Source organism: Ixodes scapularis, unplaced genomic scaffold (assembly GCF_016920785.2).
Source record: "Ixodes scapularis isolate PalLabHiFi unplaced genomic scaffold, ASM1692078v2 PGA_scaffold8__174_contigs__length_109621045, whole genome shotgun sequence".
NCBI lineage: Eukaryota > Metazoa > Arthropoda > Arachnida > Ixodida > Ixodidae > Ixodes > Ixodes scapularis.
Genome location: NW_024609883.1, coordinates 77,369,555 through 77,383,838, shown reverse-complemented (window position 1 = coordinate 77,383,838; position 14,284 = coordinate 77,369,555). Strand labels below are relative to the sequence as shown.

General features: G+C 45.9%; 1 protein-coding gene across 1 annotated transcript; it reads left to right on the top strand.

The window, feature by feature from the left end:
- Window positions 1-481: 481 nt before the first annotated feature.
- On the top strand, window positions 482-1,363 carry LOC120843826 (omega-amidase NIT2-like). The gene has a single exon (XM_040215270.3). The coding sequence runs from the start codon at window positions 482-484 to the stop codon at window positions 1,361-1,363; it is 882 nt and encodes a 293-aa protein (XP_040071204.1).
- Window positions 1,364-14,284: the final 12,921 nt, after the last annotated feature.

The window sequence follows — 14,284 nt, the reverse complement described above, 5'->3', positions numbered from 1 at the left end:
AATGATATAAGTTTATCGGGGAAATTGACATGACGTGGAGGACCTCAACAACAATGCAGTTTCCGGCCAAATTTAGCGGGGAAATGTTCGCTAAATGTTTCGCTAAATTAAACGGAAACATATGGGTAAATTTGCCGCTCAATTTAGCGAGAAATTTAGCGAACATTTCCCGATAAATGTGAAGAGAGCCGGAGAGGAGGAGGGGAGGGTACGGAGGGGAAGAGGAGGAAGGACGGGCATACCCTTTTCCTTCATACAATCCCCTTTCCTCCTAAAGAGCTGCGTTCCATTACGGCATTATAGAGAATTGTAAACGTCTTTCATTTTTTTTTATTTGCAAAAAAAAAAGAACAAAAAGCTGTCTTCTCGACGAACACCTGTGTTTCCAAGGGATATGCTTCGTGCGCCGTTCGTTTCGTTGTTAGTGCATTCAGGAGGCTTGAAAAGAGGGTCACTCTCCCGGACTCCACTCGAAAACATCATGGCAACAAATACATTTCGCCTGGCCCTTCTACAACTTGCTCCAACACTAAACAAGTCGGAAAACCTCCTAGCCACGAGTCTTAAAATCAAGAAGGCTGCAACCAGCGGATCCCACATAGTATGTCTTCCAGCTTCCTTCGGTTACCCCATCGGCGGGCGAGGCTTTAAGGCGTCCGCTGAGACTATTCCTGGTGAGACGAGCGAGATGCTCTCCCAGTGCGCGAGGGAGAACGGCGTGTACCTTATAGGCGGTTCCATGACCGAAATCGACAGTAAGGGTCGAAGATACAACACCTGTCTTGTCTATGGCCCCGACGGCAGTATGGTCGCCAAGCACCGGAAGCTGCATCTAGTCGACATCAACATTCCTGGAGTGATGACTGTCCGTGAGGCAAGCCTAGTGTCGCCAGGGAACAAGCTGACCACCTTCGACACTCCGTTCTGCAAAGTCGGCGTTAGCTTGTGCTACGACATCCGCTTCGCTCCCTTGACGCACATCTACGTGCAACTCGGTTGCAAGCTCCTCGTGTTCCCTTCCGCGTTCAATGTGATATCCGGTCCCCTCTACGCAGAGTTACTCCAGAGGTCCAGGGCGGTGGATGGTCAGGTATACGTGGCGTTGGCGTCACCTGCTAGAAGCGAACGTACGCCGTACGTCCCGTGGGGACACAGCATGCTGGTCGATCCTGTGGGGAAGGTGGTCCAGTCGGCGGGAACCGAGGAGGAAGTGCTGATGAGCGAAGTGGACTTGGATCACCTGTCAAAGGTGAGGAAGCAGATGCCAATCATGAAGCACCACAGGAACGACCTCTACGATGTGATTAGTGCTCCAGGTTACCAGTTCAGTGGCCATGGTGACGGTGATTGCGGTACGACCTGAGGGTTGATCCTGTTGTGCGTGGTGAAGCGTGGTGAACCTCAAGTTTAGGTGTTTTTGTCCCTCATGTAGAGTAGAAAAGGATTAAAAAAAACATATAAATACAGTTTTACCAAACTCCTCCCCTTAGCCAGAAACACATAACGAAACATATATGCCTAATCGACTAACGGAAATAAAAAAAAAAAAAAAAAAAAATTGAGAAAAAAAAAAAACTAGTTATATTAAACGAGGATTCAAAACAAAATTTCCCTCAAGATTTAAAATCTAATTTGCATAGAGATGGATATATGTAACTAATTTAGGTAAAGCCGGCATTCAATAAAAATTCAATGCTGAAGTTAAGGTTAGGCAAGCAGAGGGCTATGATGAAACTCCGTGAAACGTTTGATGTTACTTTTCGCTGCATAATTATTTATCATAATGATGCTTCTCCGAGAGTGTACGCCTGTGGTGGTATCATGGAGGTTATAATTATGAGGGATGGAATTTTGTTTTAATTGCAGTTGCAATTTATAGAGACCAAGATACTGTGATATTTCTATTCTAACTAAAAGTATGAATTCGCTTGTCCTTCAAAACTTTCCAGACATGCTGGCAGCCTCAAAAAAACAATGTCCCCGGAGGTTGTGGAAGCTAAGCGATAGACTGATCAGGACGTCTTTGATCGTGGAAAATAATGTTGCAGCTTTGGTGTCACGCAAGAAACATACCTTCTTACGCACACGGAAAACTGTTCTTGACCCGACGTGTCAGTTGTTGAGTCTGCCATGACGGTGATTGGGTGATTTAGTCGATAAGCATTCGCTGCACATTGTGCGCCATTATTTCGAGCATTTAGTTTTGCACGTCGCCACTAAGCCATCCGTCCTGCTTGTCGAGCCAGATTCTTAGCGCAGGCACGTCATCTCTTCTCTTTTCCAAAAGCTGCACCAGGTCTCCGTCGCTTGAAAGGTGGCCACGAATACTTCGAGCAAAGTTGCCCCCTGTGAACTAAAGTTATGGAGGATTTACGCATCCGCCCAACTCTTAGTGAAATCGGTCTATCAGCTCGCGCTTTTAGCGTCTGTAGTCAACAATAGTCCATGCTAAGCTGAGACGGAGACGAAACGTGGGCAGCGTAAACCGGAACGCTAGCTTTGACAGCGTTGCTGGTTGTGTATAAAACGGAGTATAGGAGCGCTACTATGTTCTGAAAGTTTGAGCTGTATAGACCTGTGAATATTGAGGAGTGTGGTGTACTGGTTGAAACCCCAGAGTTCAAGCGCGGCCAAAATTAATATCAACTAACCTTGCCAACCAGTTGAACGTGCTTGCTTCCCGAGTGGATAAGTCAGGAGCCGGAAAGCGACGGTCGAGTTCGTAATTATATTCCTTCAAAATACAGACGTATTTTCTCACTTGCTAAATGTGATCTTGAGCTTGAGGACTCTAGTTTTGTTAAGAGTACAGTATCGATTGCTACTGTGGTGTAAAAACGGACATTGTGACCATTAGTGCTGTTTTTCATCGAGAAATTGTCGGTAAAATCAAGCAAATTGCGAAGAGTATAAATATATTAAACAATGAAACTGAGGGCTTACCAGGGGGGCTAAGCTCGGCGCGGCGAGATCGAGGCGAGTTCTCCGCCAAACTCGCCGACCGCCGCGATTGGTCGGCGCTGTGCATGACGACACGCGCCGACACTCCCTAGATCGTGACGTTAAACGGAGGGTTTGAGGCAGTCGGAGAGTTGCGTATTCGGAACTCGCGGCGAGATGCGGTGACGTCATTCTGACGTGGCAGAAGCCGCCGCGGATGGGAAAAGCTTGCCGGCTCCGACCTAGGCGAGTTTGGGCGAGTTGGGCGCGAGAAGAAGGGGAAGCGTTCAAAATGGCAGCGTTTTTGTTCGTGCTTCGCCGTCGGCATAGGTATTTAAATCATGCCAATGTGTTGGACATGGACGACGTTCATTTTCAACAACACTATCGCCTCTCAAAATACGTGGTAAGGTGGCTGTGCGATGAACTGCGTGGCGAACCGGGCTTGAGGCGATGGAGCCGTGAATGAACCGTTGCCCGCGTCGTGAATCCTGCATTCAAATTCTCCAAAGTGAATCCTAGAAACAAATGTGTTTTTACTGCAATCTGCAACCAGGAACGAAATTTACCATTACCTACAGGCTTTTACAATTATTTTGATGGGTTGCTGTGCTGCGTAGATGCAAGATAAACGCACTTGATAAAATTCAAAGTAAAACAGATGATAGAAGAAAAGAAATATACATGAACGGCGCAGACTAACAACAGTGTAATGCATTTCTCATCTTTCTTCTTCCACACCGTATTTTTACAAACAAATTGGTCGTTAGTTGTTTATACAGCAGGAGAACATGCCAGAACATTGCGACATTGTCACTTACTGTAGATAAGCAATTTAGCCAGTGCAGTATGACTGCTAGCCTAGGGTCTTTAACGTGCATCACGTAGTAGTGATACACGACCGCATGCCGGTACGATGCTCATTAACATCGAAAAGGGCAGGGGTGGGGATGAATCCACGATCCTGGGTTCTGCAGCGCGAGCTTTCGCTCCACGAGCACCCTATTCTGAAAAAAAAAAAAATATATATATCTATATATATTGTGGCTGTGTGGCGATGTGGGGGGAGAAAGATGAGAAAGAAATTACGCAGTTGTTAGTCTGCGCCATTCCTGTATGTCGTTTTTTTGTCTATACTCTGCTTTAGTTTATATCTTTATCAAGAGCCTTTTTCTTGCATATTCGTGGCGCAGCAAACCAACACAATGTCTAGACAACTAGCCCACATCCAAGCAATGTTTGTATAATTAGCATCCCTGCTGTTACCTATTCTTATTTGTCATTTACGATTTAAATAAAAAAATTTGCTGTATGTATGTTAATACTGCCTAAAACTTGGTCTGCCTCAACGGGCAAGATTCTCCCAGCTGTAGATGAAAAATTTAGCCATGCAGTGCCGTACAACCGCTAGCCTGGGGTCTTTAACGTCCATCCCGCAGTAGTGTTACACGACTGCACGCCGGTACGATGCTCATCAACATCGAAACGGGCAGGGGTGGGGATTGAACCCAGCATCCTGGGTTCTGCAACGGACCTTCCGCTCGACGTGCTCCGAGCTGGTGTGCGCTAGCCCAGCCGGCCACCGATCCCCCGATTTAAATAAAATAAAAACCCTTCACTGCGGAGCGTAGGGAAAAATCGGAGCTACGCTGGGGAACTCGCCGCCGCCGGGGGGGTCGGAAATGTAAAAGGGGGAGTGGGAAACTCGCCGGGGCGGAGTCAAAAGAAGCTCCTCCCCTCCCTCGTGGCGTGGCATCGGAGGGATTCCCGCCGGAGGTGAGCTTAGCCCCCCAGTAGGGGTGTCGAGAACGCTGAGGCTGCTGCTCGTGGATCGTCGCAGGACGAGGAGCTTGCTGACCACACACTAAGAAAAAATGATTACCCTTGGCACTCAAAATACCGTTTTGGGGCTTTGAATACCCCAAAAAGCGAGTGACTAGCCTTTGGAAAAAGTGTCGACCCCAAGCCACTGTGGAACGACCACTTTTGTGCCGGTTACGACGGGGGTGGCCACTTTCGAATTCATTTTTACGTGCAGGCAGTCGTAAATGATATTAGTAACTTAGAAAACTACAAAAAGACTATAAAAGATGTTATTCTCTAGCTTTCGTGATTCTTCAAGATTCGCCAAGATCCCATCTATTTTGCGATTCGTGTAAATTGGTGGTATAAAAAGTTTGTCAGCGCGAGCAGGCAAGAATGGTCAACAACGACGCTTGGCTTGACTGTAAGTGTTTGCAGAAATGATGTAAGGATATTCTTTTTGCCGTATTTCATTGTGCAGCTTATTTATTATTTTAAATCACTAGACGTATATTTGACTGTATTGAACCATTGCACACTGAGACCGAGGATCGGCTGGGTTAACATGCTCAGAGGTACGTGACTGTGTCGCCCGTACTGTTTTCCTCATCTCGGACTGGTTGAATTTCTGAGCTGCACCCGTCATTCTTGTGATCCCCCGGCTGTACGTACGTAGCCCGTTAACTTTCCAATTCAGTAGTGGGTTCCAGTTCAGTGGCAGTGTAGTAATTGGCTTTTAGTAGATTGCTGCGTCGTCACGGACGCTATTTCTGCTGTTATAAGCGCCAGCTGGAGCCCTAACTCTCGCCTCTTTCGCCGTTCGTGTTCTTCTGTTTTGATGTTCTGCTCTATAATTCATTAAACCGAAAGCTAAAAGTGGATCAACTCTGCCTCATCTCTCGTCAGGGCACCCCATAACCCGGCCACTGTACCGGCCCTTGTTAGATGTCTCCTGCCGCTAAGCAGCCTGATCGTCGAACCATCAACATCGTTGCCTCTACATTAGGGAATCACTTCATTTTGGTGCGTTGGCCGAGCCTGTCGGCCCATCCCGTTTTTTCGACTGTTCAACTCTTTCCAGTGCAGAAAAAGAGCCTCCGGGGTTTTTCCACGACGTTCTTGCGCTCGTGCTCGTTCGGTTTTTTTTTAGTATATAGGGTTTTTATGTTCTTAGCAGTGTTCCAACGTTTGTGTTCCTTCAGTTTCTTCAGGGCAGTAAATGAGCCTCTGACTTTCTTCACAGTGTTCCAACGCTCGCGATCGTTCAGTTTACCCGTCTGCACCTCAAGACGTGGTCTTTCAAACCGTCTGATCTTTTCCCTTCGGCCAGTCGCTCAGTTGTACCCGTTTTAGGACTTCATGAAATTTCATTGCGATGAGACATGCGGCTCTATACTCTGTTCATCCCAAAGCTAAAACTGGAGTGGAAACGACGTCCCCACCGTACCAATCAGCCGCCTCCCTTTCATCACCTAACCCAGTTCTCTGCGCGTGGGTATGAACGGGAGGGGTGATCACGTGGCGAAAGAGAGATGTATGATTGGTCCAACGAGGACATAGGTTCCACCACAGTCTCAGCTTAGGGGTGAATGGAATATAGTCAGCGCGCAAGATGACCGCCCAGCTCCGGCCTCCTGAGAATTGAGCGTTTACAAGACGGCCGGTGTCTTCATTGGCCTCCTCGCTCAATACCCTACGGCGAGGAACCAGCGTGCACCAGCACGTACGCCACGAAGCTCCATCAACGACTGCTTTTCCGTGAAGGAGCTGGCATCTTCTCCGTTCATGACGCGTGCATTCGGTGAATCGAATAGTTGTGAAATTAATTGTTTCTCTTTCGGCGTTTGCTTTTAAGAAAACGTTTTTATCATAAACCCCTGTGACCTCAACAGCAGCCGCTGAGCCCATATTTTTCTCCGACTCCAAATATCTGAAATATGATTAAGCTTCCAAGAATATGCAGTTTTTCAATATAATTTATTTTTGACGGCTTGTGTGTTTCAGAAGATAAGCGTTGTATTTTTATGTCTTTATCATTGTAGTCTCCCTGCATCCCTGTAGCTATTGTTAAAAAATAATTTAAGAAAGGAGAGCAGTAGTTTTTTGCTTTCCTTTAGAAGGGTGCGGAAGCGAAATTTTAGCACCTATTTCTCTGTGTAGACGTGGTCTCCTTTATGACAGCAGGTCACAAACAGCAGTATTTCGTCTGTAAGTGCAAGAAAAGCAATTTTAAAACAAAACGATTTCCCAATACCACCTGACAGGCAGTTTGGGGGGCCGAGCTTCATTGGAGTGTCTCACGTCCCGGGGCCATCAGAAGCAACGCCACGGCGCGGCGTGTCTGATGGAGGCGCGCAGGAGCGAGCGGCACTTGGCGCACTTCTCAGTTTTAGTACAGCATACCTCAAGTATTCCCACTCGGCGGGAGTGTAATGCGTTGGCGGTAAAGCTGGCACCACATAGTGACGACGTACAGTACCCCTGGCCGTGTGTGGGCCCGTGATGTTGTGAGCGTCACGTCATGAGCAAACATCCCGAGATGCATCGCGCCAACTCGATGTCTGATTTTGAAGCGCTCGCAAGAATCCGTCGGTTGGGACAAAAAATATAGCCATCTGCTGAAAATACAAGGGTCTGATTCTTGTTTACGGGTATCATGGATCATATTTCACCATTTTGAATTGTTCTGGGGATGTTTCAAGTTTCGATTCTGCACCCCGTTAATGTCCTTGTTCAGGTTTCGTTAAAAAAATAAATAGGGATGGGAGAATGTAATAACTAGTTGTTTCATCATCAAGGACACCATATGTGGTATTATGAGCGCAAGCCCGAGCTCGCGCCTCTTTTGCTGTTCTTGTTCTTCGGTTCTGATGTTTTGCTCAATAATTAAACAGAAACCTTAAAATCAATCTAATCTGCTTTGTCGCCGGCAGGGTCCACGATACCCGTGAATCTCGGCCACTACTCGTCTCCCATCAAGGTATCCCATCACTTGGCCGCCCTACCGGCCCGTTTAGGATGTCTCCTGCTACTAAGGAGCAGCCTGATCGTTGAACCACCGAATCTTGAAACAGTGTCACTTCTCAATCCAAAAATTACTACAGGAAGGCTGGTCCATTTGTGGGGATTGCGTGACCAGAACTGATTTGCATGCTGTTGGTGCTATCCTCTTGGGGTGCCTACTGTTGTCATTTGTATACCACCAAGTGAGCAGACATACTTCAGGAATTCACCATAGGCCGAAACTCGTGTCCACAGTCTCTCCCGCACCAAAAGGGTGGTTGCCCCTCTTGAGGAGGGACGAGTCCGAATGCATATAGACAAAACTCAGTCTGGAATCAGATGCAGTAGCCGAAGAACAGCTCCGAGGAGTGCTTAAGCTAAGGTATGCACAGCTTTCTTAACCCAAATACCTAATAATGTTTTTGTTTAACTTGACTTTCTAATTAAGTGTGACACCTCTTTTTCATCAACAAATAGAATATACTCATGTCAAACCTATTACTTCATGCTAAATCTGGGTCATTCTTCCTCTGCAGTGTGCCAGCTTGCTCAACATGAAATCAAGTGGTCTCTCGGTCTCAAAAAAAAAAAAAAAAATTTCTAGGCTAGTGCAGCCTTAGCAAAGCATTTTCTTGAGGCCTCCTTAAAGAGACCAACTGACTAACTTTGGAACAAACCAGTCAATGAATAGATTATGGACAAACAGAATCAAGATTAGACATTTCACTGAAACGAGTATCCAAGTGAAATCACCAATTAACTGAATATGCAGGCGGTCGTAACCTGCCTGCCTCCACCAAAAACTCTTTTGATTGCATCAGTTGCCAAAGTAAACGGGAAACACATGCATGATAAAGTGAGGCATTGTAGGGTGGTTCCCACATCACTCGTAGCTGGCGTCTTACGACACTGTGACATGGCACGTCTCGATGTAACATCGTGGTGAGCTGGCCTTCCTTAACGCCCATCACCAAAAGGTGCCTACCGCATACTACTGAGTAGTAGGAGGTACAATTTGGGACGCAGTCTTTTCTCGAAATGAGCTTCAGTCACTTTCCATGGTCCAAGGTGTTGCTTGGGGTCTCGTGAAATGACAGCCTCGGCACGTCCTTGCCCACAGGTACCACGACAAATGCCAAAAACAGCATTAAGAATGCGAGAACGCACGAGAGGGTTATTCACGTCATTCAGATTTTCCGTTTTGTATGAGGAAGCGGGGAACCCTTGTGGTGATAGCTGGCAACCGGCGATTGAGCAGGCATTATCAGTATCACGAGGCTGTGCTCCATGACATCTATTTAGGCATGTCAGTCATGAAAACTTTGGCAAACACCATCTTTTGGTTCCCCGGTGTTGACCAAGACAGTTAAGACCATGAAGAAGGTGCAGGGCATGTGCCCAGTTCTATTAAATGCCTTTGGTGCAGGTTCGGGTCAAAATTTGGATACCAAGCAACACTGAACACGACTTCAGATATATTATGCCGTACCGCTGGAGAGTTACGTAATACTTATCGTGGTCCACTCCGACACAAAGCAAAGCAAAGCGGCTGAGACCACAGTGGAAGCCCAGCGCAACATCTTCGGTCGATCTGGACAGCTAAGGACACTGGTGTTTGACAACGAACCCTGGTTTAATAGTACTGTTTTCAAACAGTGTTCACGGTGGTCATGTACAGTACCCCACCACTGCTTTGTGTCACCTACAGTTCAACAGGTTAGCCTAGCCTGCAAAATGTAGAGTCAAGGGGGACATTCACGAGGTTCAGCCTTCACAGCCTTGAAACCAGGCTTGTAAGCACTTCCCCACTATTGTTGAAGTTCCACTGCTGCAGAACCTCAGCAAAAGATAGGAATTCGTTCAGTATTTTGAGCACATTTTACTTTGTAGCTTAAGTCCATCTATAATGACTATATAATCTATGTTTTCAAAATGCTATAATTGAGACACTCCTACGTTCTTTAGTTCACTTGGAGCATGTAAAATACACTGGACAGACAACCGCACGTGGGCGTCCATTATATGTCTGAGCTGTGCTTTAATTATTATTTTTTCAATTGAAGTGTATCTTTTTTGCTTGGTTCAATTAGTATCTACTTGTACTGAATGCTGTTTCTACAGGGTTGCGTCGCCACAGGGGACTTGGGCGCTTCTAAGGGTTTGGTGAGTGGCGTCAACAATCACCATGAGCCCCGAGCCCAGCCTCAGACCCCCTGCGTGCCTGGCAGTGCCAGGTGTCAACTGGGTTCTTGGTAGTGTCGCCAGGCCCGGGCTAGGTTTCCTTCAAGGGCCCCCGGGTTAGGCGACACACCAGCCCAGTCCGCGCTCCTCACAGAGAGGTGCCCCGCGTTGGCTCGCCCAGGACGATTCGGTCAGTCGCTTTGCTTCCCCTCTCCTTTCTTCTTACTTTTTTTCTCCGTCCCTATTTTCAACCACTCATCTTTCAGATGTAACATAATTGTATCGAGCCTTGTATCGAGAATGAATGTCGCGTCAAAGATCGGTAAGGACTCTGATACCATTACAGGTTTCGTGTCCAAGAGATGGCGACCGCCAATGTTGCTTGATGAGATCAGGAAAAAGTCTGTTACAGAGAAAATTGCCTTATCTCGATAAACCTTATGCAAAATTGCTTGGTGGGCTGACAATACTAAGAGCGTTGCTATTTTAATGTTAGGAAGCGTTGTCGGTAAGCGGTGGAGGCATCGGGGACAACCGTACGGGCGGTGTGCGATGGCGCGGCGGCTGTTTCCCGCCTTGTGACCATAAAATGTGAACGAACAGTTTAAACAACCAACCTCAACTGTCTTACGAAACCCTCAGAGGCCTGTGTACACGCTGGCGAGAACCGACAGTGTGTAAGCTTCCGCAGCGAAGGTGTAGGACTTGCTCCGCTGCTTCGACGAGGCTGTCGCCACCGTGCACAGGCCTCCGAGAGTTTCGTCAGATAGTTGCGGTAGGTTTTTTAAACTGTTCGTCCACATTCCATGGTCGGAAAGCAGAAAACACAGCAGCTGCGCCATCGCAGACTGCCCGTACGGCTCTCTTCGATGCCTCCACCGCACTTCGGTAACGACGACGTTTGCCAACATTAAAATGGCGATGCTCTTAGTGTTGTCAGACCACCAAGCGATTTCGCATAAGGGATATTGAACCTAATTGACCGGTTGCCACTTTTTTTTTATTTTTTCTAAACAGGGCATATGTTGAAAAATTTGACACAGTAAATCATGCGAGGGTGGCCGAACAAGTAACTTAAATGAATTTCTGAAGGGCGGACCGTTTGTGTTATCAGCTTCTGCAGCTAGCAGCGCTTAGCAGCACCCTTTCCGAGTGAGTTTGCCGACCTGCATTGTCAGTTCTAATTTTTTTTAAACGGTTAAAAATAATTTGTTATTTTTTTTTGCAATGTTTAATATGAAGGAACAGCATGCGACCGTGAAGTTTTGTTTTCTTTTAGGAAAAACGGTGCCGGAAAATCTTGTAATGCTTAAGAGAGTTTACAAAGAAGATGCTAATGAGAAATCGCAAGTCTACGAATGGCTTTTTCACTTTAAGGCCGGGGAATTACTATTGATCGCCGACCAACCTTGTTCAGGGCGACCCTCAACCTCCTCAACTGATGAAAATGAAAAATAAATAAATAAAAAATTGGGCATAGTTCACTTCGAGTTTGTTCCTCTTAATGAAACTGTTAATCGGGTGTTTTACCTGGGAATTTTGCGAAGCTTGCGAAACTCAGTAAGGACGAAACACCCTGATGTGAGGGAAAGGGGGAATGGTACTTCCATCACAACAATGCCCAGCACGCTCTGACCTGTCAGTGCAACAATTTTTTAGCAAAAATGGCATGACGCCGATTATCCATTTACTTTTTTCTTAGGACCTCGTCCCTTGTCACTTCTTTCACTTCGCTTCTATGAAAGGCCTCGAAAGGAAAAAGTTTTGCGAACGTGGAAGGCCCTTCAAGTCAGACATTGCAAAAAGCGAAGAATGAATTTGAAGTGCTTGGGGAAAATGAAAATATTAACAGCACGCCGCTAGATCTTTAGCAGGCGATGTCGGCGGGCAAACTGACTCAGGAAGGGTGCCGCTTAGCGCTGCTAGAGGCGGATGCTGGTACTACGAACTGCAATTCCTTCCTGAAATTCATTCCAGTTACTTTTGGGTGCCCCCTCATATTTTTTTTTAATTGATCAAACTAGTTCTATGGCCCAGTATCTTGCTTGGTGTAAATCATATCCTGTTTTGTGTTGTACATATTTTCAGATATTTTTTTAGAATGGTGAAATGACTGCAGTGTTGCATGTTTCAATATGTTTGTAATTCATACATGACATTGTTTTTTTCGGTTAAATTCTCCTTGTTTTCATGTACGTTTATTGGTTTGTTTCATATTCAAACGTGCCAAAAAAGACGCGGCAAGGTTGTGTCTGGTCAGAAAGTATCATTGCTGTAATTATTATGGTTTGATAATCCAGTGCTGGAAAGAGATTCCTTTTCAGATTTCCATTCCCACAATGTTTCAAAAGTTGTTGTTTTAAAACAAGGTTGTTTTAAAAGGTTTAATTATTTTTTAAAGGAAAATGTTTTCAATATAAACTTGTATATCAGGTTTGGAAAATAAAAAAAATACAAACAATTGTTATCTGAACACTGTCACCATTATAACCACTTTATATATTGTAAATATAGTAAAGTTTTGGTTGTAAGGCCCCGAAGTTTTCAGCTTGATACACCGATTATATGAAGTATTCCCAAGCTTGGAAAGTGCCAACCTTTTGTTGTCAACATAAAACCGCACGATTTAAAATAATTTAATAGGCGTGTGTAGGTTCTCCAAATGCAATACATAGAAAAAACAACGAAAAAAAACACGGCTATGCTAATGTATATATATATATATATATATATATATATATATATATGTGTGTGTGTGTGTGTGTGTGTGTGTGTGTGTGTGTGTGTGTGTGTGTGTGTATTCCGAATGATATGCTCAGACGAAGGTGACTAACGCCAATGCAGCCCACGTTCGGGGCGACCTCATTGAGCAAAATCATCCACCACCCGTCGTTGACAGCGCAGTCGAGAGAGCCAGGGCACTAGACCGGGATAAACTGCTGAATGGCACGCCGCCGGACCGAAGGGAAAATCGTGAAAATAACTTAGTCTCAATGTATTCAAACAATAAGCCGAATATTAACAACATTCTAAAAAGACATTTCAATATTATCCCACGAAGCGAAAGGCTGAGAAATATAATTCCTTCCCCACCACGCGTTGTATTGAGACGTCCTAGAAACCTAAATGATATGATTGTGAGGGCCACGGCCACCCCGGTAGAGAACATTGGGAGCCGACCATCCGTGAGTCCGCGATGTGAGGTTTGCCCACACGTCAACCCTACACAGACAGCTAGGAGCACGGGATCAAACTTCACCTTCCGAATTCGGGATGATGTACATGCTCTACCGCCAACGTTGTATATTTACTGGAGTGTGGGGAATATCACATGCAGTACGTGGGCCAAACAAAGTCTCCATTCCGGATGACGTTCAATAATCATAGATCTGACACCGAAAAAAAACATGATGATTGAAAACCTGAGACTGTGCTTTAAAATACGGATAGTCGTGAAGTAGAAAGAAAAAGGGACAGACAACGTCTCTTTCCGTTTTCCAAACCACAGTCTCTGGTTTTCAATCGTCATGTATAACTTACACCAGCTCGCCTGCACTTTAACCGTTTTTTCACCGAAGAAAAGCCCACTCTGCGACTCTCAAAACACCTAAAACTGTTAACTGTCACAATTTTAGACTTCGGATTTGGTTCACATCGCGAGCGGGAACAGAAGGAATCATTCCTAATTCGTGAGTTCAACACACTGCGAAGATGTAATGGGGAATTCCAGTAGACCGTTTCCGCAGCCCGCTAAGCATCCGGATAGCGCTCCGTAATCCACCACACGACCTTGAATTATGCAGATAAGGCTGGAGGCGCACGTGTGCAGCTGCGGGGTTTTCTTCAGGGATACCGGAGCAGAGGAGAAAAACGTTCTGCTACAATTCCCTACTAACACCAGTTCAAGTCATTGACATCTAATACCCTTGTTACACGGGCACATTTAACTGCAGTTACGCTAAGCCACAGATAGCGCACAATACTTGCGGACAACATCCTGCGGCTATGCAGTCAAAGCTATGGGCGAACGTGCGCTCGAGCATTTTGAGCATCTATCGAACCAGTGCTCTCGCGCTCTTCACTTCTTCTGATATAGCTGTCAGAGAGTATAGTGCGGTATCTGTGGTGCCGCGCAACAGCAGTTAAGCTGAGTTAACCGCGGTTAAGTGTGCCCGTGTAACAGGGGTATTAATCTAAAAGCGAACGCAAGAATTCAATTGGAGTCACATTTACAGTTAAGAGTCGACGAACGATTCCCACATTTCCAACAAAAATTTCCCAGTAACCTTTTTTGGCATTCTTGTTGCGGTGTGTCCTTCCCGTGTCTCTTCCGAGTCCCTCTTCGGAGGGGACGCTG

Excerpts from the sequence above, each read along its gene's own strand:
- LOC120843826 (XM_040215270.3), top strand. The coding sequence starts at position 482 with ATGGCAACAAATACATTTCGCCTGGCCCTTCTACAACTTGCTCCAACA.